This window comes from Psittacula echo (assembly GCF_963264785.1).
Source record: "Psittacula echo genome assembly, chromosome: 6".
Classification (NCBI taxonomy): Eukaryota; Metazoa; Chordata; class Aves; order Psittaciformes; family Psittacidae; genus Psittacula; species Psittacula echo.
This window is the reverse complement of record NC_137743.1, coordinates 18,391,225-18,418,491: the sequence shown is the minus strand read 5'-3', so window position 1 is coordinate 18,418,491 and position 27,267 is coordinate 18,391,225. Positions and strand designations below refer to the sequence as shown.

The window sequence follows — 27,267 nt, the reverse complement described above, 5'->3', positions numbered from 1 at the left end:
TGCGATTCTAATGTAGCATTACACTAACAAATCAATTGGAAAAGAAAATTAAGTGAGAAAAATCTTTTAGCACTATTATAGTTCCCATGTTTCAACGGGTAGGCATGTCAGTGCTTTACTGAAGTCTGTAAAAGGTAAGTAAATAATAATCTACTGTTTTCAACAAGGTCAGACTGGCTGATTAGGTGTTGAAAATGTGAGAGTATGGGAATACTTGTGGTTAATCTTAACAGTTGTTCAGAAATGAGTATATGACCAGGACTTTCCATGAAAGAAGCCAGACAATCAGACTGCAAAAAAGGCAGTCACTATTTCGCTCTTTGCTCATGAAATTAAAAAAAGGACATGAACTTTGCAGTTTCTATTACAGCCTTCTCCCCCCAAAAGTAACATCATTAAATTTACTGTAATTTCTAAAACTACATATGTTACAATCAACATCTAGAGTTCTAGTACAAAATATTTAAAGAAAAAAAAAATTTGCCTCATTCCATTAATTGTCACATCAGTGCGCGTAGTTCCACAGCTAATCCTCAGCAACTCAATTTTGTGTAACCTTGAATAAAACAAAACCTTAGTAATGTGTTCTTTCTTTTATAATACAAACAAAATAAAGTTCAGCTTCTGTTTTATATGCCAGTTGAGATTCTTTGCAGTAATTCCTTCCACATCTGCTCTGCAGATTTCAGGTTTATAAAAGCACCATCTTCCAATTTCCTTTCATCAAAATATCCATATGCTGTGTTTTATAGACATGTTAGTACACTTTAACACTGAGGCACTAATTACAACTTGGAATCATATGTTAAGGCCAAGAAAATAAATACATGTGGTTATGAGGCATCTAATACTGAAAATCACGAACTAAAATTACTCGAAGAGTGATAACATAGCAATAAAAGTACACCTGAAATTACCACAATTGTAGAACTAAAATGGAAAGGTAAAAAAGAAAAGTAAAAAAAAAAGCCTAAACAAAACCACCACCAAATTCTAAGCAAATGACCTAAGATCATGTGCAGAAAAGTTGCTATCCAGATTATGAGAGTAAAACTGTTGTTAAAGAACTAAATTGTTCAGGAAAGGGGCTGATGAGGGAAGAGCATTTCTCCAAAACATAAATTTCTAGTATTTCTGAACCTGGTGTTGGTATCTCATCCTGATTTCAAGTTTCTAAGTTAACAGTGTGTTGCAAATGTCATTGGCTTTCCAGTGAACAGTCCATTGATGGGAGCATTTCAGGGGACAGAGAGTGTAAGACGAATGATCTTCAAGTCACATTAATCTTCACTGTATGCAGGATTTGGAGTTTTGCATTGTCCTGACCAATCTGTAATGCTGTATTTCCTTTCCTGTGTGCCGTCACCGCATACCCAATACTCCCGTCCTCCTGAGGGTACAAGCATAGCAGCCACTCCCCTTCCATATCTGATAGATGAGAGTATAAGCGCAACTGAGGAACTGAAGGTAGCCACAGTTCTTTACAGCAAATTGTATGTAAGCGTGGTATGATCTATATAAAAATCAGGGGGCCAAAAAATACCCATTAACCTCAAGACAAAGAGAACTAATCCCTCATGCTTCTGTCTAGAAGTACCTAATGCATTAAAAATGTTTCAATGGGAGAAATTAAATGTAAATATCAAAAAATTGATTAAATTTCTCATCAGTTACCTACCTGGAACATATTTATAAGCATGCATTTGAAAAAGGAGGCCTGTTTTCTCATAAAAGTGGATCAGTAAAGGCTGCAAATAAATGTTTTCAGTCCTGCAAGGACGCTCTAAATATCCAATAAAAGCAGACAAAAGGCAAATTGGAAAAACATGCTGTAAAGTACCTGTGAACATCAAATCTTGAAAAGACCAAAGAGTCCTCTAGAAAATTTAGAAGAGCTGAAACAAACTGGCAAGTATATTCCTCTTGAAAACAGTATAATAGTTTGTTGATCAAAACTCTGGCATCTAGAGAGCTACAAGTCAAAATAAAGTAGCATCCATCACCTCAAAATCAAGGTTTCTAGGTTTCAACAAAGGCATACTAAACAAACAAAATTGTGGGTCTAACACTAGTTTTCCTGTTTTCTTCCATGCTAACCCTGGGATACATGCTGTAATCTAAAGCAAACAACACATTGTCAAGGGTATTCTTAAATAATCAACAGAGAATAAACTGTTCCTACTCTTCCTTAAATCTGTACCAAATCACACAGGCAGGGTTCATGTTTTGCAAGTGAGAGAACAAAGATTTTCGCCCACACTTTGCCTTTCCTCTCCCCTCCGCTTCCAAGTGAACATGAAATACAGAAGGCTGTTCTCTAAAGCTGGGTCAAGATGCTTGAAACGCTACCTTGCCATATGAAGTCCTCCCATAGAAGATTTCAGATAGTGGTATTTCTCTATCACTCTCCGTTTTTAATAATGAAGAAAACGTTTTGCCATACGGCAAGAATAAAGAATGTCAGCTAAGTGTTTTCATATGGACTACCTACATATGTTACTACAAATAGTAGAACATAGGGCCTTATTCATATTACACAAAGATGATGTTTAATGAAAAAAATGAACACATCTACTACATGGCATTGGTTGGCATGAGTATTTCTGGTAAAGTGATATAACCTACCAGGATTACTTTAAAAGCATACAGCTTTTTCCTTCACTTCCTGATCAAATCTCAATAGTGACTGAACAACTGTTATAGGAATATAAAGGAATATTTGTTTTAAGAAATAAATTACAAATGGGAAAGTAAAAAGTAAATATTAATATCTGATACTCAGTGCACCCTACATGAAATAAAAGGCATTTGCCACATAGCCTTTCCAAGTAATATTAAAAAGGTTTTTCTCTCCTTTAGCATTGCTTAGCTTCCCCAGAACTCTCTAGTACTTCCTATAAAATAGAACACCACCTACCAGTGCCAGCTAACACCAGCAAAAAAACCTCCAGCCAGCCTTTCAATGAAAAACAAGTTAACAAGTATTTTTCCTTGCTCACTGTAGTAGTTATATGTGTCACTTCCTCCCTTTCTAGTATTTCCCTCCCCTAAATTGACCTGAAGTTGGACCAATCATTCCCACCTCTATCGGGCTTCAAGCATTGTGTGTCTATGCTAAAAAGCCTGCATGAACTTTCCCACTTAACTGGCTGGTCTGAAGGAAGAGGCTCTTCCAGCCCACCTGGTCCTGTCCATACCCCTGTGCTGTGATGACCAGAGCAACACAGCTCCTGGGAAACCCTGGCATTAGAAATATTTGGCAGTAGAACCCTGGTGATGAGGTGCTAGAAGATGTATAGGGTCTCCCTGCCTCAGTACCTGCACCAAGAACCTGCTCAAGAGCAATGTAGGGTCTCACCCCAGCCCCAAAATCAGAGTGGATCAGAAAATACTTCTGTAAATCCCCCAGTAAAACAGGAGAAAAATAAGGGGCAGTAGTTACAACCTGCCGATCAACTGCTCAGACAGCATATGTACTCCATTTCTATGCAAAATCAGAACTAGTAGATCAAATTCATCCTAACTCATCACAAATTATCCCAAAGTATTTAATAGCAAGAATGTACTTTTTATCACCACACAAAGCGCCCCCTTCTTTTCTCTTTAAGAATGCTTAGGTCATACACTAGATATACAGACTGTATCACATCTAGTAACATCGTTACAGATGAGGTGCCTAATTTCATTACAACATGCCTGCCAGTTCACTGACGTTCACATGAAAGTGGCAGGCCCACTCTCCCATTGCTCCCTAGAATTTCAGAGTGTTGCCAAAGTTCTTCTACACCCGCTAGAGTGTTTTGCTCTGAGAGGTGGTGCAGGATGCAGTTTAAAACATCAAAGAAACGAGTTTAAGAGGTTACCCTGGGGTCTGCAGAGCAGCATTCTGTACAGTTATTTAAGTGCTTCAGTAGCATTTGGCCTCCTATTTAAATTCAGATATATACATTGTGTACACCACATTGTACTGAAACTTGTACTGTCCAAAACTGTGGATTTGGATTTTTAACAGGGTTTAGTTTAGTCTTGCGCATTAAGGAATGAATTAAGAAAGATAGCCCCACCTGCTGACAGAGCAGTCACAATACAGGGTGAAAATTAAAGAACTTCATACTCACTGACCAGAAAATATTTGGTTTCTTTCCAGCTCTTTTTCACTCAGACCCCAGAAACACTTTATACCAGCAGGGCAAGAACTCAAATCTCTCATTTTCCCTTTACTCAGTACATAAGCTCAGATGACAAAGTAGTTCATCGTTACCTTTTTCAGACTCTACTGTTACTTGATAGGGTAACATAGGAGCTTCATTCAGGAATGTCAGAAAATAGAAGTTCAACACTAAGCTAAGTGAAGAATCAAAAGAATTAAGTGAAACCCATTTGAAAGGTTCATCTGTATATTGTATCGCAGGTGCTGCTTCCTGTGCTCAGGACTGTCAGAACACTATCAAGTCAGTAAGGGGATAACTCACACTGCTCATTAGCACATTGTAACTTCAGAAAAGTTTGTTTTCCAAGTAATAATGGGAATGCTTTATCCTTTGAAATCCTTTGATCCCATTTCCCTTTGGTTTTTTTTTTTTTTTAGTTTTGTTTGGGGTTTTGGTGGGAGGATTTTTGTTTTGGGTTTGTTGCTGTTGTTTGGGGTTTTTTGGGTTGGGTTTTGGTTTTTTTTTGGTTCTGAGTGGGTAGCTCTAATTCTAGAATTTTATTTCAAGAGTCTTAGTATTTATCAATAGCTCTCATCTTTTCATGCGTTATGTCACTATCCATTCGTAAATAATGAAGATTTTAATGTTGCCTATTCAAAAAGCTTTTTCCACCCTGCCTTAAAGCTTAGATTTCTATACATTATACATTTATAGTTTTTCCAAAGATCCCACAGAGCTGCCAAGAAAAAGCTGCAAACTTTCTCCACAGAATTCTTTCTCAATTAGCCTTCTCCTGCCTCTGATTGGCACAGTAAGCTCTCTTGGAAGTACCTCAGTTTCCCTTTACTTTAGAGCCTGAGAAACAGATGATTTCAAGTCATCTACAGTGAGTTAACCTTTGAGCACGTAAGGTGGAGAAGAGGGTGCTGGCTAGACAGGCTAACTAGTAATTCCCTGCTGTGTGTTCCCTCATCTGTATTTTTTAGTTCTGTAATGCTAAGACAAGCCACGCCCAGAAAAAAAAATGTATTACCTGCACAAAGCTGTCAAACAGACTAATACCCTTGCTCTGTTCTGTTATCTTCTGCTCTTACAAAACCAGACAGCACTGCAGGAAGAAGCACAGTTACAAGGATAATTTTTTAATATTTAGCAATGGTGGTGGCTTAGCAAATGAGATTTTTTTTTTTCTGCTTTTTCCTCTTTGGTGAAAAGTTTATTTAATTACTGAAATACCAGATAATGGGAAGCACTAGGATGAATTAAGCATCACCTTGTGATAGAAGGGACATGACTTAAATTAAAATCATGATGTATAAAAATAAAAAGCAATCAACCAAACAAAAACCACACAAAACCAAATTGCCACTTGGACACTGGAAAATTTACCTTTACTGACCTGACAATGCCACAGTGTTTCCAGTTAAGAAATTGCTGCATGGAAGCTAATGGAGCTTCTTTTCTCCTCTAGCTTGTTGCAAGGCATAAGAAGTGATGCAGCATGCTAACAATTGCAGAATGTGACATATATGTTCATATTTAACAGGGACTGTTTGATTAACAGTGCTTTCATAAACCTTTTACAATCACTTCATTCAAATGTGTTCTAATAACCAATGCAAAACCAGAGATTAATTCTTCAGGTTCATTTTATTAGCAGTGATGAATACAAATCTCTTATGAAAATATTCTTAACATTTCAATATATAAGAATTGTCTATAAAAATATACTACTACATAACAAAGCCAGTAACTTCTACAAAACATACCATTCAACATATATTTAGCAATATATAGGACATAGTAAAAATCATTTAATTACTTTAAGGTATTTTTACACCCTTTTTGTCAAACAATAACTCACACAACATAGGAAACTACTCATTCTGATATACAGAAGTGTTATCATCATAGAAGTCTATGTATGTTCCACCTGAAGTTACCTGCGTCTGCAGGAACATAAAGCCATAACGTTTCTTTGGCTGGACAGGCAGTTACGACCACAACAACATTCTGCCAGTAACTGCAATGTCCTGCTGATGTCAGTGTTGTACATCTGTTGTCAAAATTGCCAATCCTGAATTCATGCAGGGACAGAGGTTGTGGTTCTACTACCCTTGTGGGACTGATGTCACAGATGAGCCTACTACCACGGTTAGAGAACTGGAAAACAGACTCTTCCTGGTTAACTACTGCTAGTTAGCAAGGAATTGATTTTTCTAAGAGGCTGCCTCTCCAGAAAGAAACTTTCTTCTCACAGACAGCTCTTGAACAAAAGCTCAAGGAAGACAAAAAACTGGGAGGAAGTGTTCATACTGAACAATGATCAAGGGTAGTATTATCCATTTTGTCATTATCAATTACAGGAACTGACATCGTAGAACAGTTTTTGGAGCTGGGAGAGACCCTAGTTTCAGGCTTCAGAAGAAAAATGACACACTAAACTAGTTACTTCACCAGTGCTGTTACGCTGAGGTTACTTCACGCCTGTTGTTAGACAAACACAGGAAATCCATTTTAATTAGGCAGACTGCTCTTGTCTACACAATGGGCTTGTCAAATTCTTAGTGTAGATGTATTTAAAGAGCTTTTGGAGCATATTTTGACAACCAGCTTAACCTGAAGAAATTGGCTGCTGCACAGTGACAGTACATAGCTTTTTCAGCCATTAGCTTTCTATAGAAGAGTTGGGTATGTAAGGCTTTAAGGCTTCAAAGTCTCACTGAGGACACCAGATGAACAGTGTTTTGCATAGTAAAGAACATAAGAAATACACTTGCTGTTACTGATGCATCACTAAATCTTTTTACCCTGTGTTTATGTGTAAAACAACCAATAATTAATCACTACTCTTTCTATTCAGGATCCACTGAAATCAGTACATTGAATTAATACACTGAAACTCAAGAGAAACAACTTTATAGCATAGTAGTTGCAATGCAACAATATTCCATCATATTACTAAGGAAGGACTTCCTATTAGAAAAGTACATTTACAGAACTTAAAAATACTGTAAAGATCACAACAGGATACTACAGGAGACAAACAATAATGTTTCTGACGCAAAGCTAAGAAAAGTAACATTTGACCCTGAGAAACTTGCTGTACTGAAACTTAAAGCTAAAAAAACAATTTCAGAAGTAGAAACAGTCAAGAAAAAAGACACACCAGAATCTGAAAGACTCCAGGCTCAACCAGTTTCATTTCAGATTCTCTTAAAAACCCACAACATTTTAGGGTATCCATACTTTTGTATCATTTCATTCTCCTTCATGGCTTCCGACTAAAATTTTGGTTTTCAGTCTACATTTGAGTGGAAGAAAACAATTAAAAATTGAGGTGGTTGAGAAGATATAAGCTTAAATGTCTTCCATTCCCAATATCACCTAGAAAAACTAGTTACAGAAGCTAGCTTGTCACACGTTATGACTAGAGAAGCCCTAGTCAAGTTCTTCATTCTCATACAATTTCAGTAATTCTATAAAACATTGATCAAAATCAAAATAATTTTTTTAAAAAACAGTGCTCTCCAACACAGGATCTTGTGTAGACTGTTACTCAAATTACTTAAATATTTAGGAAGGTTTAGGCACAGCAACAGGAAACAAGTGGAGCCATAAGGCGACCCTATAGGTTTGGATAAAGTAAAAAATCAGGGAGGTTTGGAACTACAGATAGAACTACAGATATAGAAATATAATGACAGTTTTTCTGCAAGAACTTGAGAGAAAAATTACCAATCACTGTATCAGGTTGGTGGTTTCAGGTCGGCTTATTTTCTACACTTACTTACATTAAGGGCAAGAAAGCAGTCCTTTCTTCAGTTGCCTGTTCTTCTCCACTAACTGTAAACAAGTTTCATTGAAATCATATGACCTAAACATTTTTTTGATGTAAGCTTCCACATTATTTTTATTCTGTACTGACAAAGTAGTATTCATAAGCTGTAATTTAAACTACTAATTACCCTTCCTAATGTTTTCATACTGTCATCAAGTTCAGGCTACTCTGGTTTTGCCTTCTCCAACCACCTTACTAAAAACTTACACAGCTGGATCAGCTCCCAGGGCTAGCTCACCACATAACCACATAAGCATAAGCACTGAGCCAATGGGAGGGAGCAGGACTAGCTGACAAACCAAGTTTACGTGAGTCTGAACTGCTTTGGAACCACACCTTTGTTGTGTCAATTCAAACACATGCTATTAAACATGAAGTGAAGCAGTAAAAAATGCAGTCTATTTTCCTTCCCTCCCTGAAAGCAGTTGTTCAATGACACTGACGGCTGAGCAGCAGAAGAAACAATTCCAGTTTACAATTTCAAGTATGAAGTAATAATTCCAAACTGGAATTTTATTATTACATCAGGCCTTAAAGAGATGTGAAAGCAGTTTCATACTACTCCTGACCTTGTCAGCAGTAGCTGAACTTCTGAACTTCTCATGAACTTCATGAGAAGCAACGAATGCATGCTATAAGCATGATCTGATTCTATCACTCAAGTGAAATCTGCTTATGTCCATAAACATATACGGATTCAGGGTGTTGGTTACATACAGACATTTACATACAGAATCTTGCACAAAGACAGCTCCTCACTTCCAGGCACATCTCAAAGTACTATGCACATTCCAGTCCTTCAGGATTTAAGTTGCAGGATCTGCCCTGCTAGGATGCAATGCTTATTGGCAAAAGATATGTGACATCAGTAAATCAAAATAAGAAAACATCCACCAGCATTCTCTTTTAGAAAAACACTAGAATGAGTAAATAACTGAAAAACACCTCATGATACAAAGGACCAAATAAAGATCCAAGTTAAAATTTTCTCTGCGTACTACTGAGACAGGACCTCAAAGTACATAAGACTCCATTTGGGAAAATCCCCTTATCTGATACTAAACATACATTCCTCCTCAAACATTAAGGATGCTAACATAAATAACACAAGCCTTTTTTCTTAGTATTTGTAGCTATCAAGTTAAAGCCCATAGAAGTGAGAAGATGTGTAAGAGAAGCAACTAAATGCAGATTTAAAAAGACCAGCTGGAAAAATGGGGCTGAAGCTGCCCACTAGCACTGCCTGATGTGGTGCGGATGCCTCCATGTCACGAGATGTTTATGCGTAACTCCACTCTCCCATCAAGCTCTCCCCAAACCTGTTCTGTAGAACCTCTGCTATTACCTTGGCCAACCTGCATTTTCTATGAAACTGTAATTACTTTGCACTCTTGTAAATTCTTAGGAAAAAGGCAAAAGCTTTGCTGTAAATCCTCCTAACCTTATGAAGGCCAAAACTTAAACTTGGTCTCATAAAGAATTTTCGTACAGAAGAATTTAAACAAAAGGGTCATAAGCAGCATTTAAAATAACCTGTATTAAATACCTAAAAAATATAATCTTTTGCATAGAATAAAGAAAGTGCAGCTACAGCATAACATTCCATACCACAAGAAATGGTGAATTTACGAGTAGTACACAATTAACTGTTGTCTCTCATCACTGAGACTGCAGCAACTAAAGACATGCTTATTGGGAAAGTCATGTTAAAAAAAAGAGGGATTAAGTTATTTCATTATGTCTGTAAAGCAAGTGCAAATATTAAAAATTCTTTTAAAAAGAAAGTAAAGCTGAAGATAATTTTCACAAGTTAATTTTCTCTTTATATAATTTGGAAAGATGAAATAGCTTTTGTTCTCCCAGAATCCAAATTAAAAATAAATCCCCATTTGGCATCTGTTTTGTGGAAAAAAAAATAGAAAGCTTATAAAAGTGCAAGCTTTATCTGTTCTAGAAAAGCTGGATGTTTATAGGATCATAACTCTTTTTTCACTTCCAACTTTTGTACTGCAATCCCTGTGCTAATCAAGCACAAAATAGTATTAAATAAGCCTGGGAGACTGATTTCCACTGCTCAGAAGAACGGAGAAACACAGAAAGGGTCTAAGAAGTGGAGAATCAGGAATTTTAGGAAAATAAAAGCCAAAAACTTATTGCCCACTTTTGATAGAAGGCAAGCAACTTTCAAATTTTTTTCTACTTCTTGTATTTGCATGCCTAAATATGAGAAAGAAAAGTATATACCTAATCAGTTGTAAACGCATATTCGATTTTGTTAAAAAAAAAAAGAAAAAATCAACTTATTGCCCATAATTTGGTACTACTATTTGGTAAAAGAGATATTTAAAATAAATAAAAACAAATATTGTGTATATATATATTTCAAGATTGTTTGTGTCTGTAATGAATTAGTGTCTGCACTGTCAGATTTCATTTTCTTTAGCTTTCTTCAAGGTTTGTCGCCACTTACGAATAGCAGTTCCAGAACTACTCGCTACTACACAAAGGGCACCACCTACAGTCCACCAAGTTGGCAGATGATTGAGAAAAAGAATTTGCAAAATAAAAGCAAACACCACATCCATTGTTTTCATTATGGCTACAGGTCCTGCTTTCTCTATCTGTAATGCTTTTGTGAGAAATATCTGACCCCCTAACCCTAACAAGCCTATTAATATTAGAAAAACCCTATCTTTACCACAGTGTGGTAAACGCCATTCATTCATAACAAACAATGCTATAACACATCCAATTAAACCAATGACTGCGTAATACCAAATTGACAAAAAATAATGCACAGATTTTCCCACCTTCTTTAGTATAACAAAAGTCGAAGCCGCAGATACTGTGCTTGTAATTGCTGCTATAGTTCCTTTAAGGTGCTCTGTATAACTTCCTTCAATCCCTGTAACGTTTGACCCAAACAGAAATGGTGGTCTGGCAATCAGAATCACTCCAGTGATGGCAAAGAGGGTAAACAGAAGATCCCAAATACTGTACTTCTCTTTGAGAAAGATCCATGCCAGCAATGATGTAAAAACAGGACTGCTAAAAGTTATAACAGTGGCATCAGCTAGTGGCATGACTTGGTAAGCATAGTAGAGAAGAATCATTGCACTAGAGCCAAGGAATCCTCTGAAGAAAAGAAAAATTCTTTTACCTTTTGGTCCCAAAAACCCTGTTCTGAAAAACAGAAACATCACATTAATATTGCTGGCTTGCTTATTTCATGACCAGCATTCAATCACATTTAAACGTACACACCCTTCTAGACTTTACACACCTTTCTAGATGAAGGTCTTATCTCAAATATCAAAATATTTTTAACTCTCTGACCACAGATGAATTTATTCCCATCACCACTCCCAATCACATTCAGAGTCCAGAACCTGTTCTTCTAGCTATTAATTTTTCTGCTTGCAAAATAACCCAAGCGTATCTACAACTTACCTGCTATTTTTTAAGAACACCATTTCATGGAAGATCAACACATTTGATATAATCCCTGCAGAAACCTCTACAACTCAGGGAGTCAAAGATTTTCAGTTTCTGAATTGTATACAGAAACTATTAACTAATCCAAAACAATGCAGTTATGCAACTGAATTAAAATAATCTTGCAATCTGATTTAAGCAAGTGATAATTCTACATCTATGTTTCAGAAATAACTTTAACTACTTACTTGTAGTATATTAAACCAGGAAGAACAAATGCCATTTGGAAAATACATCGAAATGCACTCACTTCCACTGAATGTACATCTTCTATTTTTTTAAAAAATAAAGAGGCCACTGAGAAAAGGAAGGCAGACAGTACGGTATAAAACAGACCAAGTCCTGGACACACAGCTTTCTTCTTTGTTCCTGCAACAGATAAACTCAAGTTAATAATGACCCACTGGAAGATTTCTCAAGTTAATCAGCTCTACATACTGCAGTGCTTTATACATTTGTAGCTATTCTTGGGGAAGCAAGAGAAACAAACGCAAATACTACATGTATTTATGAGACCTGCCTTGAAAATATATTTCACTGACCACCACAGGTCTTCATTTTTTTTCTTAAAATAGGAGATAAGAGATGAACTCTTAACACTTTGGATACAAAACTTCTCACATTTCCACGAGTCAGTGGGCTTTACAACTTGGATACATCAGCCTAGTTTGGGTGATTCACTGTAGAACTAGTACGATTGACCACCGCAAGGACCAACAAATACAACAGACTACAAAACTGTCCATGGTCAGATTCTGAAACACTGAAACTTATAGAATCATAGAATAGTTAGGGTTGGAAAGGACCTTAAGATCACTTGTTCCAACCCCCCTGCCATGGGCAGGGACACCTCACGCTAAACCATGTCACCCAAGGCTCTGTACAGCCTGGACTTGAACTCTGCCAGAGACGGAGCATTTACAACTTCCCTGGGCAACCCATTCCAGTGCCTCACCACCCTCACAGTAAAGAACTTCCTCCTTATATCCAATCTAAACTTCCCCTGTTTAAGTTTTAACCTGTTACCCCTTGTCCTATCACTACAGTCCCTAATGAAGAGTCCATCCCCAGCATCCTTATAAGCCCCCTTCAGATACTGGAAGGCTGCTATGAGGTCTCCATGCAGCCTTCTCTTCCCCAGGCTGAACAGCCCCAACTTTCTCAGTCTGTCTCCATACAGGAGGAGCTCCAGTCCCCTCATCACACCCTCGTGGCCCTCCTCTGGACTTGTTCCAACAGTTCCATGTCCTTTTTATGTTGAGGACACCAGAACTACATACAATACTCCAAGTGAGGTCTCAGAAGAGCAGAGTAGAGGGGCAGGATCACCTCCTTCAACCTGCTGGTCACGCTCCTCTTGATGCACCCCAAGATATGGTTGGCTTTCTGGGCTGCGAGCACACACTGCCAGATCATGTTCATTTTCTCATTAACCAACACCTCCAAGTCTTTCTTCACAGGGCTGCTCTGAATCTCTTCTTTGCCCAACCTGTAGCTGTGCCTGGGATTGCTCCGACCCAGGTGTAGGACCTTGCACTTGGCATGGTTAAATTTCATAAGGTTGGCATCAGCCCACCTCACAAGCGTGTCGAGGTCCCTCTGGATGGCATCCCTTCCCTCCAGTGTTATCAACCGAACCACACAGCTTGATGTCATTGGCAAACTTGCTGAGGGCACACTCAATCCCACTGTCCGTGTCACCGACAAAGATGTTGAACAAGACCGGTCCCAACACCGATCCCTGAGGGACACCACTCATTACCGGTCTCCAGCTGGATATAGAGCCATTGACCACAACCCTTTGCGTGCAGCCATCCAGCCAGTTCTTTATCCACCGAGTGGTCCACCCATTAAATTGATGTCTCTCCAATTTAGAGACAAGGATGTCATGTGGGACAGTGTCGAACGCTTTGCACAAGTCCAGGTAGATGACGTCAACTGCTCTACCCCTCTCCATCAGTTCCATAGCCCCATCATAGAAGGCCACCAAATTGGTCAGGCAGGATTTCCCCTTAGTGAAGCCATGCTGGCTGTCACCAGCCACCTCCTTGTTTTTCATGTGCCTTAGCATGCCTTCCAGGAGAATCTGCTCCAACATTTGCCAGGCACAGAGGTGAGACTGACTGGTCTGTAATTCCCTGGGTCATCCATTTTCGCCTTCTTGAAAATGGGGGTTATATTTCCCTTTTTCCAGTTGTCAGGAACTTCACCTGACTGCCATGATTTTTCAAATATGATGGCCAGTGGCTTAGCAACTTCATTCACCAGCTCCTTCAGGACCCGCGGATGGATTTCATCAGGTCCCATGGACTTGTGTACGTTTAAGTTTTTAAGATGGTCTCGACCCAGATCCTCTCCTACAGTGGGCCTAGGGTCTTCATTCTCACAGTCCCTGCGTCCACCTTCCAAGACTTGGGTGGTGCAGTCAGAGCTTTTGCCAGTGAAGATTGAGACAAAGAAGTCATTAAGAACCTCAGCCTTCTCCAAATCCAGGGTAGCCAGTTCTCTTGATAGCTTCCGGAGGGGGCCTACGTTGTCCCTAGTCTGTCTTTTATTCGCTATGTACCTATAGAATCCCTTCCTGTTATCCTTAACATCCCTAGCCAAGTTTAATTCTAACTGGGTCTTAGCTTTCCTAACCTGGTCCCTAGCTTCCCGAACAACATCCCTGTATTCTTCCCAGGCCGCCTGTCCTTGCTTCCACCTTTTATAAGCCTCTTTTTTCCTTTGAATTTTCCTGATCAGCCACTTATCCATCCAAGGAGGTCTCCTGGCCCTCCTGCTGCACTTCCTTCTAGTTGGGATGCAACACTCCTGAGCTTGTAGCAGGTGATCCTTGAATAACAACCAACAGTCTTGGGCCCCCCTGCCCTCTAGGGCTATATCCCATGGAACCTTACTAAGCAGGTTCCTGAAGAGGCCAAAGTCTGCTCTCTTGAAGTCCAGGGCAGTGAGCTTGCTGCACGCTCTTCTCACTGTCCCGAGGATCTCGAATTCGACCATCTCGTGATCGCTGCATCCAAGGCTGCCCTGGAATGTCACATTTCCAACAAGCCCTTCCCTGTTGGTGAGCACGAGGTCAAGCATGGCACCTCCCCTTGTTGGCTCCTCTATTACTTGCAGAAGGAAGTTGTCTTCCACACAATCGAGGGACCTCCTGGATTGCTCGTGCCGGGCCATACTGTCACTCCAACAGATGTCAGGGTGGCTGAAGTCTCCCATGAGAACAAGGGCATGCGAGCGTGAGGCATTTCCCATCTGTCTGTAGAGCGCTTCATCCACAGATTCCTCTTGATCAGGCGGTCTGTAACAGATCCCCACAGTAATGTCCCCCATTGCTGTTCTCCATTTAACCCTGGCCCACAAACTCTCTGTCGACTGCTCACCCGTTCCCAGACAGAGTTCCATACTCTCCAGCCTATCCCTAACACAAATAGCAACTCCCCTTCCCCGCCTGCCAGGCCTGTCTTTTCCAAAAAGCCTGTAACCTTTCTGAAGAGCCTGAAACATTACCTTGGGAACCATCTGATTATCGATTAAGTTACTCAGGTTTCATAAGCAACAATTTCCTTTCTCACAAATACACACATAAAACTTGTGTACAGAACCTCACTTCTGTTATATTTCATATTTATTTTGCAGCTAAATCACCCTAACTTTGACCTAGACCTACAAAAATTTTACATAACATTTTTATTTTACTGTAAAAATCCAAGCAGTATCATTATTACATCACCATTAAGTATACATTTTTAAGCAGAAGAAATTTAAGTGACTTTAATTTTAAAACATCATACCTGCTTAAAGTACTGATAAAGTTCCATGAAGACCTTAGTTATCACCTTAGTTTACACTTATTTAGCAGATTTTCTGAAGTAGTTTCCCAAGTCTAATAGCCTCTATTCAAGCTTTCCCACTGCCTCGGGCTCTCTTCAGGGACATACTCTTCCTTGTTCCACTCATCTTCTCCACCCTCAACTATTCAAATAATAATTTAAAAAACAAAAGAAAAAGGGCGGCAAATGGAGAGGATGAACTGCTGCTGACCTCAGCAGCGTCCCCAAAGAAACCAGCCTATTTTGCTATCGCTTTGCTGCATAGGAACAGTCTTTCCACTGAACCTAAAGGTGAACAGTGAGGAAGAGAACCAATCTAAAAGTCTGAGTGGGATGTTACCTCACTCTTTTCTTTCTGTCTGAACAAAACATTGGGAGTTACCTTTTCTTATACAACACCCTCTAAAGCTAACAGCAAGAACTCCATGCCCCTGAGGCAGTGTTTTGACAAAAGGGTACCTCATCTCACATTACTGTGGAAGCCTGTGGACCTTATGGATCCTCTAAAAACCCAATCAGCAGGGCACTGCTGTAAGTTGCTTAGCAACTAAAATATGGGTATGAGGGGCTTTTTGTTTTGTTTCGGGTGTGTGGTTTTTTTAAACTAACAAAACTTGTCACAAACCATTTTGATCCTCCTTGAGATCAGCACTCAAGGATGAGAAACTGCACTTACTACACAATAGCTAAGACTGGACCAATACAGTGTGTTCTGTTAGTTAACATTGGTTCTGGCTTCAACAGTTCTAGAGACCCAGGCTTAACAACCACTATCAAAATTTGAAGCATGCAGAAGGCCTGCTTTTCAAGGAATCCAGCCACACTGCAGCTGAAAATGAATGACAGTTTCTACTAGAAATACTTCTATTAAGCAACAGTCTCTTACATAAAAGTGACTATAAAAGCTATCACCAACCAACACTGGACCAGGACATCTACCAGCTATGAAGCAGAGTGCATTTAAAAAAATGTTCATGAACTACATAATGTCCCAATCCACATGGTCACACAACAGAACTACAAAATCAACAATGTCTCTAATATTAAAGCAAGAGGAATCAGACTGGCCTGTACTGAAATGGGAAATCCAAACCCAGGCTGGCTTATGGATGAACACAGCACAAACAGAACTATTATTTCAGGCATGATAACTTGTCTATTACTACAGAACAAAGCCAATCTAAATAACGGGAGTGTTGAAATGGAAAACCAGTCAAATTAAAGTAAGCTGAAAAGATCTTATACCCAGAATTAAGGGTGGGATTTGAAAAAACAGAAGGAACTCATTTTTGCAAGCTAGCCAATAAACCAAACCTATCAGAAACAGTACCTTGTAATTCTAAAATTTAAACCATCAACATCTCATATTGCCAAAGCACATATTCGGTGCCATGAGAAAGTGTTTTATTTCCTTTTAAAAAAACAGTGGTCCAAGTTCTTCTACCAAAAACAAGAACTGCAGTTCTGAAGAGTACTCATTTCAAGGCATATTGTAAAGATGTTAAGATAACATTCCCACCCCACAAAATATTACGCCTCCAAGCAAAAGCCCCATGCCATCAAAATACTCAAGCACACATGTTTTTCTAAAACAGTGCAGCAGTCTGAAAATGACAAAGTTTGAAGTAGCACCCAAACCCTCTTTTCTGAGTGGCTGCAGGTTTGAGGTTTTTCACTTTTATTCCCTGACCATCTCCAAATGTAAGGCTTTCCAAGAATCTTTCATTCCTGTTTTAAGTACTAGTCAAATGCCTCCCACTGCACACCATTTTCTGTGTAAATTCTTGATGCCCGTATTTTAATGCCATGCTTTCTTGAAACCAGCTCTTATACTTGCAAAATCCAGAGAAGAAAATCACACTTTTCACATACATGCATCTTGAGTATAGTAGCAGAGGCAGAAGAGTACTGGCTGTGGAGAAGTTGGTCAGTGAGAAGATGATTCTCCCAGACCTTCTGTAAAGCCAGAAGAGGGTGATCCATTCTTCACACTGTAAGAAGCAGGTGAACGGCTCTCCCACAGACTTCAGGAAAGTGCCATGAGCACAACAGCCTGCGCAAGAGCTCACCATGGTCATGCAGACAAGATCTAGGAATGATTCATAAAGTTCAGCCATTGACTCAGTTAACAATTTTGCTAGACAGACTAAAAAAAGAAAAAAGTAAGTTTGATGAATAAATACAAGTTTCTCAGGATTACAAATGTTATTGACGAGTGAGCCAATCTCGTTTTAAAATATAAATTTATTAATTTGAGCAAGCGATAGCAGATAAAAAACAGCGCTGGGTGCGCCGGGAGGCTCCGCTCCGCCCCCCTCTAAAACGCACACCGGGTCTTTTTGGAGGCTGTCCCTTATACCTTTTCGGCTCGAGACTTCAGCCAATCCTGTGGTCCCCCCCACCCGGACATCCTGACGTGGCTCTTTTCCACTGGTTCTCCCCACCACTGGGGTCTCGCCGTTGAGAAACTTCGAGATGTTTCCAGAAGCCTCGCGAAGCTCCCAGAAGTTTCGAGAAGTCTGCTGGAAGTTTCAAGGAGCTCCCGCCCCCAGCTCAGTTGTCATAGCAACCTCCATCCCCCATATGCTGTAACAAGACACTACCTCAAACTACTCACTCCCCCCCCTTTTTCCCTCTCACAATCCCCTGCAGTAACACAACCGACTTCTCCCTCCCAATACAGAGGTCATAATGCAGAAATACAACAGCTACAAAAGAAAATATGTTTCTACACAAAGTGACAGTCACAGAGAGCTTCCCAAAATGTAACAAACAATATCCTCCTTTAAAACTTTTGATGAACAAACTCTACACATTACAATTTCCCCCTTTTTCTTTTTCATCATTTTTGTTCATCAAATCGTCGCAACATATCTTGGCTTAACAGCAATGAACGCTCTTGTTCCATAGGTTCACATTCAGCTCCCATCAGCATTAGGCGAGCTGCTTCAAGTCCATTTCACACAATTTCCAATACTTTACCAAAGATACATGGTCCAAATGTTAATCCCAACATGACCAACATCAGGGCACGTATAGAACCCCAGATACTTCCAACATCGGGGTCTCTGGACAAACTGACATGGAGTCGCATTAAAGCTTGGTCCTTCCAGTGTTATTTGGGTTGTGATAACCTGTCGATCTTCAAATTGAAGTAGGGTCCACTTAAAGGGTTGATGGAGTTGGTGATTTATCCCCTTAGCCCACATTTGAGGTAGATATAAGTAGAATAAACAGTTCGTCTAGGATGTGCCGAAAAGGGTGGAATCTTTTCCATTTCCCTGTTGTTAATAATTTTGGATTAATTGTACTTAATATTACCCCTCCAATTAGAACTTCTGGTATGTTTTCTATAAGGGGCTTTCAAGTCCCTTTGAGCTTTGAGGCAGTTCTTCCAGTACTCCCGTGTAGCTCCAATGACAGGAGTCAGTTCTCCACAGTATTTTACCTCTCTACCTCGCTCGTCGACTCGGTTGCCTCGAGCCACGAGGGATAACATCTTCTCGGTAGCAGGGGTAGTCTTCAGGAGAGGGAGTGCTGTTTCGGGTGTTTGCCTCTGATTATATAGCTCTCTTGCCCAGCTCCCTTTTTGGAGCAACAATTTAATTTATATATATAATCCGATGTAGTCTATTACCACCGTTCTCGGCACTCCTGTAGATAGCTGATTTCAATATCAAAATGTTAGTGTTATTATTACATATCCTAGTCCCCTTTATGTCCATTTAAACCTTCTTGAGAGTGACTTTCAGGTCTCCAGGTGGGCTCACAACTTCTCAAGACTGTTCTGAATCTCTGATAGGTCCTTTCACACGGCTTGCGTGAGTCCAACCCTTCTCTGCTGTCCGGATGGCAGTTTCTGTAGTGAGTAAAATAAGATAGGGTCCCTCCCAACAAGGGGTTAATGAGGATTCCCTCCAAGTTTTAATTAACACTGTATCTCCTGGTTTTATCGAATGAATATGCATATTTAAAGGAGGTCGTTGAGATATCATACCTCGTTTATGTAACTCCTCCCTTTGTTTGGTTAGATGAATTAGGTACGGTTTCAACATTACATCTTCAACTACTGGATGTTCAACTGGCATTTCCATATTGTAAGGCATACCATATAACATCTCAAAGGGAGAGAATCCCAAGTCAAACCTGGGTTGTGTCCTGATATTTAACAAAGCTAATGGTAGACATTTAATCCAAGAGAGTTTTGTTTCTATCATGATTTTAGTTAACTGTTTCTTAATTTCTCCATTCATTCTTTCCACCCGTCCCGAGCTTTGGGGATGCCACGGAGTGTGATACTCCCATTTTATGCCCAATTGATTGTTTCCTTAATTATTTTTGAAGTAAAATGTGGTCCTTTATCTGAGTCTATGACTTCAACAATTCTGTATCTTGAATTTATTAGTTCTAAAAGAATTTTTACCACAGTTCGTGTCATTGCCCGGGAGGTGGGAAATGCCTCTACAAAATGGGTTAAATGATCTACCATCATTAAGAGGTATTTATAGCTACCAATCTTAAGCATTTCAGTAAAATCAATCTGTATTCGTGAAAAGGGTCTTACAGCTAATTCGCGACCTCCTGGGATTGTTTTTCGTTGATGTTATTTTTTCATCCTTTGACAAGTTGAACAAGATCTTATCATTTCCTTTGCTATATCATATATTCCTATACACATATATTGTAGGGTAAATTGGTTGACAAGGGCTTGCGTTCCCCAATGTGGTTTTTTTTTTTTATGTATTCTCATCATAGTTTGGCGGGCTAAGGTTTTTGGGACAACTTGTCTCCCATCTTCCAATTTCCATTTTCCTTGTTGTTCCTTTAGACCCATTTTAGCCAATTTTTGTTTTTCTACTTGAGTAAACTTACATGTATCATTTATTTTTTCAGACTCCATAAAAGAGTTTTGCATTATTTTTATGACCCCCAGAGCTGCCCGTTTTGCCTCTGTGTCTGCTAAATTGTTTCCTCTTATTTCAAACGTTGTTCCCTTTTGATGTCCTTTTATATGAACTACTGCAATGCTTTCAGGTTCTCTCAGGGCCTGGAGGATTTGAATTACTAGCTCTGCATGGATTAGGCCTTTTCCTTGAGAATTTATCAATCCTCTTTCCTCCCAAATTTTTCCAAAAGTATGTATTACACCATATGCATATTTGGAGTCTGTATATATTGTGCCCCATCTATTCTTTAATAGTTTCAAGGCCTGTAATATTGCATATAGCTCACATGCCTGCGCAGACCAACTGGGATTAAGGGGTCCCGACTGCACAGCGCTAAAGCTTTTCCCATCTGTAATGGCATATCCTATCACAGTATCACAGTATGTTAGAGATTGGAAGGGACCTCAAAAGATCATCTAGTCCAATCCCCCTGCCAGAGCAGGAACACCTAGGTAAGGTTACACAGGAATGTGTCCAGGCGGGTTTTGAATGTCTCCAGAGAAGGAGACTCCACAACCTCCCTGGGCAGCCTGTTCCAGTGTTCTGTCACCCTCACTGAGAAGAAGTTTCTTCTCAAGTTTAAGTGGAACCTCTTGTGTTCCAGTTTATACTCATTACCCCTTGTCTTATCATTGTTTGCCATTGAGAAGAGCCTGGCTCCATCCTCATGACACTCCCCCTTTATATATTTATATACACTAATAAGGTCCCCCTGCAGTCTCCTCTTCTCCAAACTATAGAGACCCAGCTCCCTCAGCCTTTCCTCATAAGGGAGATGCTCCACTCCCTGAATCATCTTTGTCGCCCTGCGCTGGACTCTCTCCAGCAGGTCCCTGTCCTTCTTGAACTGAGGGGCCCAGAACTGGACACAATATTCCAGATGCGGTCTCACCAGGGCAGAGTAGAGGGGAAGGAGGACCTCTCTCGACCTACTGACCACCCCCCTTCTAATACACCCCAGGATGCCATTGGCCTTCTTGGCCACAAGGGCACAGCGTTGGCTCATGGTCATCCTGCCGTCCACTAGGACCCCCAAGTCCCTCTCCCCTACACTACTCTCTAACAGGTCGTTCCCCAACCTATATTGGAACGTGACTTCCTTCTCCCTTCTATCACTCTTGAAGAACCATGTACAAAGAGTTTTTCACCCCCTATTAATTCCTCTTCCTCCAAATCTGGGAGTATTTTTACTTGTTCCTCTGTATTATGTATACAATCGTGATAATTCTTGAGTCTGTTTCCCATATAAAAATTGGGCAGGGTTTTGAAGGCTCGTACTTTCTAATTCCAATTTAGGAGAAGAAATTAGAATTCCTTCATGTTTGAGGAGCCTAGCATCGGTAATCCATTTGTCAGCTTTCTGCTGTAATATTCCCCAGATGTTGTGGGGCAATAGCACTTTCAATTCCCCCCCAAAGTAATTTTTCTTGCTTCTTCTACCAGAAGTGCAGTAGCCACCACGGCTTTTAAGCAGGTCGGCCACCCTCTACTGACTGGATCTAACAATTTTGATAGATATCCTACAGGTTATTTCCGTCCTGCCCAATCCTGTGCTGAAACCCCATATCCTGTACCCTCATCTACATTTACAAACAAATAAAAAGGTCTTTTCAGATGACGTAAACTTAGAACAGGCGCATTAACTAAATCCTCTTTCAGCTCCTATAACTGAGTCTCATCTGATTCAGTCCATTTTAACAGGCCATCTTTGGTTAATTTTTCATATAAAAACTTAACCTTTTTACTATAATCTTCTATCCATTGTCTACAATAGCCAAGTAAGCCGAGTAGTTGCCGCACCTGTCTCTTAGTAGTTGGAGCTTTCAGAGATAATATATCAGTGACTCTTTCTGGATCTAGCTTTTTTGTTCCCTTGCTGAGCCAGTATCCCAGATATTTTACTTCCTCCTCCACAAACTGTAACTTCGATTCAGACACTTTTAATCCCTGTAAACTTAAAAAATTTAATAATCTAATACTTTCTTGCCGAACATCCTCCTCTTGTGCTCCTGCTAATAACAAATCATCAACATATTGTACTAATGTCACATTACTCCCCTTTTCATATTTTTGTAATATCTGCTCTAAAGCTTGTCCAAATAGATTAGGGGATTCTGTGAAGCCCTGAAGAAGAACTGTCCACCTTAATTGCTGCTTTTGATGTGTCTCAGGGTCTTCCCATTCAAAAGCAAAGAAATCTCTAAAATCCTCTTGTAAGGGACAAACCCAAAACACATCTTTTAAATCTATTACACTATACCAACAATCTTTGGGATTTATTTTGCTCAGACTTGTATATGGATTTGCTACTACAGGAAACCTAGAAACAGTTCTTTTATTTATTTCTCTCAGGTCATGGACCAACCTGTATTTTCCATCTGCCATTTTTACAGGTAATATTGGAGTTATTAAAAGGGGATAATACAGGGTTCCAACAGTCCCTTTTTAAGTAAACGATCTATTTCAGGTTTAAATCCCCACCAGCCCTCTTCTGAGAGAGGGTGGTGTTTGATCCTGACAGGTTTATCTGGGTCTCTAATTGTTATTGAAAAGGGTTCGATGTCCAATTTTCCTATTGTGTCAGGATTATACCATAGTTCCGAATTTATCTTTTCTTGGTCCACTAATCAAAGGGAACATAATTTTACTTGTAGTTCCTCATCTTGAATTTCTAAACTAATTCCTAATCCTATCATTAGATCTCTTCCCAAAAGATTATAGTCTGCCTCAGGTACAAGCAGCAGCGACTCTACCCCAATTTTAGAACCTGTTTCAAATATTGTGTCTCTAATTACAGGTACCCCAAAGGGTTCCCCTTTCGCCCCTATAACTTGTACGATTTCTGAAGATTTCTTTTATAGTCCCAAGGAAGTCTTTGAACAGTTGATCTTTCCGCCCGAGTCCACAAGGAACTCAATTTCTTGTTGCCAGGGACCCACTTTACATTTTATCAAGGGCTCTTTAGTCTCTTGGGTCCCCAGCAAATAGAGCCCTGACCTCTTCAGCCCTCCTTCCACATTTTCTCATCAGCTATACGCTTCCTACATTCACAATTGTTAAAATGACACAAGTTGGACGAACCTTCGCCCTCAAGCGTAAGAGATGGGTTTGCTTATGCAGCCTGCATAAAACTGCAAGTGCCATACAATTATATCTAGAGATACAGATGCAGATATATCTATAGATATTTATGTCTTGTGCAGAACATCCTCCTCTGTGCTAGAAATTAAATGCTAGCACATGCCTCCATATTTGATCTTGCACCTGTTGACAGCAATGTACCATAAAGGGAGTACAGTACCTGGACTATGAAAGGCAAGAAAAGAAAGACACGTTGCTGCTGACAGTTGTGACAGTCAGCAGCAGGCAGTATTCTAGCAGCTGCCTGGAAAACCTGTGAAGACCACTTAGCATACATTGTGTATTCCCAAGTACTTCTTGCAGGCACTGTGTGTGAAGGCACAGCCAAAAAAGACATCAGCAAAACCAAGCTGGAATATAAAGGCATGAATTCAACTGCAAAAAGTGTGACTATGCCTCAAAAAGCAGAAAACTGACACATCCTGACATTAAAGGCTGAGATGCAATGTTTTCTTTTAAGCCCACATAGGCTAAAAACACAATGGTGCAAGTCCGCTCTGCTTAAGCAGTTCTTAGATTTTAAAGACCACCACAGTCAGGCTGTATCTCCAGACTTGCTTGTCACAGGCTATTAAATAGAAGCAAATGAACACAGCAGGTTGCAATCAGCATGTTTCAGGGCTACCAAATGCTTTCTACTACAGTTCAGGCTGGGTTTTATTTTTTTTTTTTGTTTTTTGTTTTTAAAAAAAAGGAACCCAGAAGACAAAAAACGAAACACAAAACAAAAAGCCCATGCATTCCCTGTTAGGATGCTTGTCTGCTATGGAAAGCTGTAATGAGCATATATATTCACAGCCCCACAGAGTTCTTAGGTGGGTCTGTTTCTCACGTTTACTTGTGTGACCGGCCTCTCGGTCTCAAGGGTATCAGGGGGTGCCTCCGGGTACCTCGGAGCACTTGGCACGTTAGAGGGATTCTCCGGTGGAGGCAGAGGCTGAGGTAGAGGAGGGGGACGTATATACAGTGGGGGCGACATAGGAACATTTTTCTCTGCCCTAGTCTTTTTTCATCCCCCTTTTTCTTTTAAAGGATATAGATTGACCCTAGTCTCTGATCCTATCCACAATTGGGCATATTCATTTTCTTCCAAATCAAAAAGCTCTTTCAAATTGACGTATATTCAAGGCCTGACATACCCGATTTTCAAAAGACCCATATACTGGCCAACATAGGTGATCGGCTCTGTTTACCTCCCCATACTTCCATACAATAATTATCATTTTTTTTGCCCTATGCCTCCCTTTCCTGGAGAGAGAATCATTCCAATGCTTAATCATTAAACCTAAAGGACTATCTGGAGATATCTAAGGTACTCTAACATCTCCTTAGAACCTCCCATGGGACCAGAAACCTTGCTCTTTTTTTTCTGTCCCATCTTCCGGTGTGGCTTGTTTCACTCAGTCTTTCATATGCCCTCTCCTCGTGGCCCAGTCCCTCGCAGGAGATGGAAACCGCACTACTAAGAGGTCCGCACTCGCTTCGTCCGTACCTGGACGTCTCACTCATGCACACACCAGGATTCCCAACCCCAACCGAACGGATCCCAGTTTCGCAATATACTCACATGTCCTCATGTCTGTCCTCTTCGTTCGGGCTTCGTGCACAAAGATTAAGGGGTTTGCCGGCTTTACCTTTTATCTGCTACCGAATTTAGGTTCGTCGGTGGAGAAAGGACTGAATCACAAACAGGAGGCCACTCCTGGGAGTGAGGCGCCCCCTCCTGGGATGTGAATCCCGTCAGAATTTCTCCATCCGAGTCACGGCACCAATTTGTTATTGACGAGTGAGCCAATCTCGTTTTAAAATATAAATTTATTAATTTGAGCAAGCGATAGCAGATAAAAAACAGCGCTGGGTGCGCCGGAAGGCTCCGCTCCGCCCCCCTCTAAAACGCACACCGGGTCTTTTTGGAGGCTGTCCCTTATACCTTTTCGGCTCGAGACTTCAGCCAATCCTGTGGTCCCCCCCACCCGGACATCCTGACGTGGCTCTTTTCCACTGGTTCTCCCCACCACTGGGGTCTCGCCGTTGAGAAACTTCGAGATGTTTCCAGAAGCCTCGCGAAGCTCCCAGAAGTTTCGAGAAGTCTGCTGGAAGTTTCAAGGAGCTCCCGCCCCCAGCTCAGTTGTCATAGCAAACAAACTCTACACATTACAACAAACGTGGGGTTTTTTTCTCTCAAGCTTTGTCTCAGAACTGATGTGAATTTCACTAGTGAAGCATGTCATCTCCTCTGGCCTCTCCACAGCTCACCAGCTAACAAAGACTGCTATTCAATCCATTTTCTGCTGGAAAGTCAATTATAGTCCATATTTAACAAGAAACACATTTTTAGTGAAGTTGTTTAAAAATTACACATGCCAAACTACTTCAGATATCACCTTCAAACACTATTTTAAGATGGTATTTGGGTTTAAGAGGAAGCTACGTTAAACTAACAAAAACCGTGTATTTCGCACTAAGTTTGTAGCTTTAGCAATTCAAAATGACCAAGAAGTGAAGCACAGATTAAGACAAAACAAAGAGGAACCTCACGCTAAAGCAAGGTAAGAATTACCAAGGAAGTCACAGTCGCAAGTACATGGAGTTGTTGAACAGCACTCATGCCCCTTCTCAAAGTTCACGCTGCTAGAATGCACCTTGATTTACTCAAACCTTTCTTAAAACTTTGGCAACAAGAAGGTCTGTTTTCCCGAGGGATAATCGCTACCAAAGCGACGAGCAACAGCTCCCCCCTGAGGACTGGGAGTCAGCGAGGAGCGGCCCCGAGCGCTCGTCCCGCTCTCGGAGGGGCACCAGGGTCCTGGCCCTAGCCGATCCCGGAGTGCAAACACAGGCGCTAGCACCACGGAGGAGATCGTGCCTGCCGCTAGGATGAGGAGGAGGGAAAGAGGCCGCACACGCTCGCAGCGTCCCGGTGCCCCCGCAGGGCACGAGGTGTGGGCCGCCACAGTCAAGTCGCCTCGGCTGCCGCCTGCCTGTCCCTGCCCCAGGGCTGCCGGCGGAGCAGCGGGCTCAGGTGCCGGATGCCCTCTGCGGCCGCCCCAGGTCGCTCAGCGCCCCGCCGCCGCGCGCGGTGAGCCCCGGTGCCCTCGGGGCCGCTTCCTCTTCCTCCGCTCCTCTGGCAATGTCACCCCGAGAGCGGGCAGCGATGCCAGGAGGGCGCTACCCTCCCTCCCACCCTGCCTGCCAGACTCCCCCTCCTCACCAGGTGCCATGCAGCAGCGCGGCCAGGACAAACCCGAGCAGCAGCCACAGCCGCGGTGCTCTTCGGCGCCCGCTGCCTCCACGCCGGGCGCCGGGCAGAGGCAAGGCTGCCCCGTACTCGCATCGTCCTCCCGGCTCAGCGGCACCTCCGGCTCCTTCCCTCCCGCTGCCGGAACAGCGGCGGCCTCGCCGCTCTGACACAGCACCATGAGGACGTTGGGCTAAACGGCGGTGATACCGGCACAGCACAAGCCGGCAGGCACCTGGCCTCCTGCGCATGCGGTGCCACCGCCCAGCACCGCCCGGCTCCCTCCCTCCCTCCCTCCCTGCGCCCGCCCCGCGGGTGTACGGCGCTTCGGGGCGGGGGGTGTTATGCCAGGTTGCGGCTTAACCAGCCCCCAAGCCAGCTCCCCGCCTGGAGATAGCCAGGCTGCCAGTCATCCTTCCAGGGCAGAGACCTGCCTGGGAGCCCGGAGGGAGACAAACGCCCCTCCCGGGACAGGAGGCAATGCTCTGCCCTGGCGTCCCCTCAGCCCACGGTGGCCCACTGAGAGAAGTACGGGAGCTGTGCCCGGGCGAGGGGCCTGGGCGGGGAGGAGCGAAGCCGCGGTGCTTCGGGAGGGTGAGCTCTCACCCTGCCGGAGAGC

The 27,267-nt window shown here is 41.5% G+C and overlaps 1 protein-coding gene across 1 annotated transcript; it reads right to left on the bottom strand.

Annotated features, from left to right (window-relative positions):
- Positions 1 to 9,945: 9,945 nt before the first annotated feature.
- SLC35G1 (solute carrier family 35 member G1) lies at positions 9,946 to 26,899 on the bottom strand (the record flags this gene model as incomplete). Its single annotated transcript, XM_080621722.1, is given in 4 exon segments — positions 9,946 to 11,175; positions 11,676 to 11,856; positions 26,595 to 26,841; positions 26,843 to 26,899. Coding segments are annotated over 4 exon segments (1,245 nt in total). The 3' UTR covers positions 9,946 to 10,415.
- Between the last annotated feature and the right edge of the window lie 368 nt (positions 26,900 to 27,267).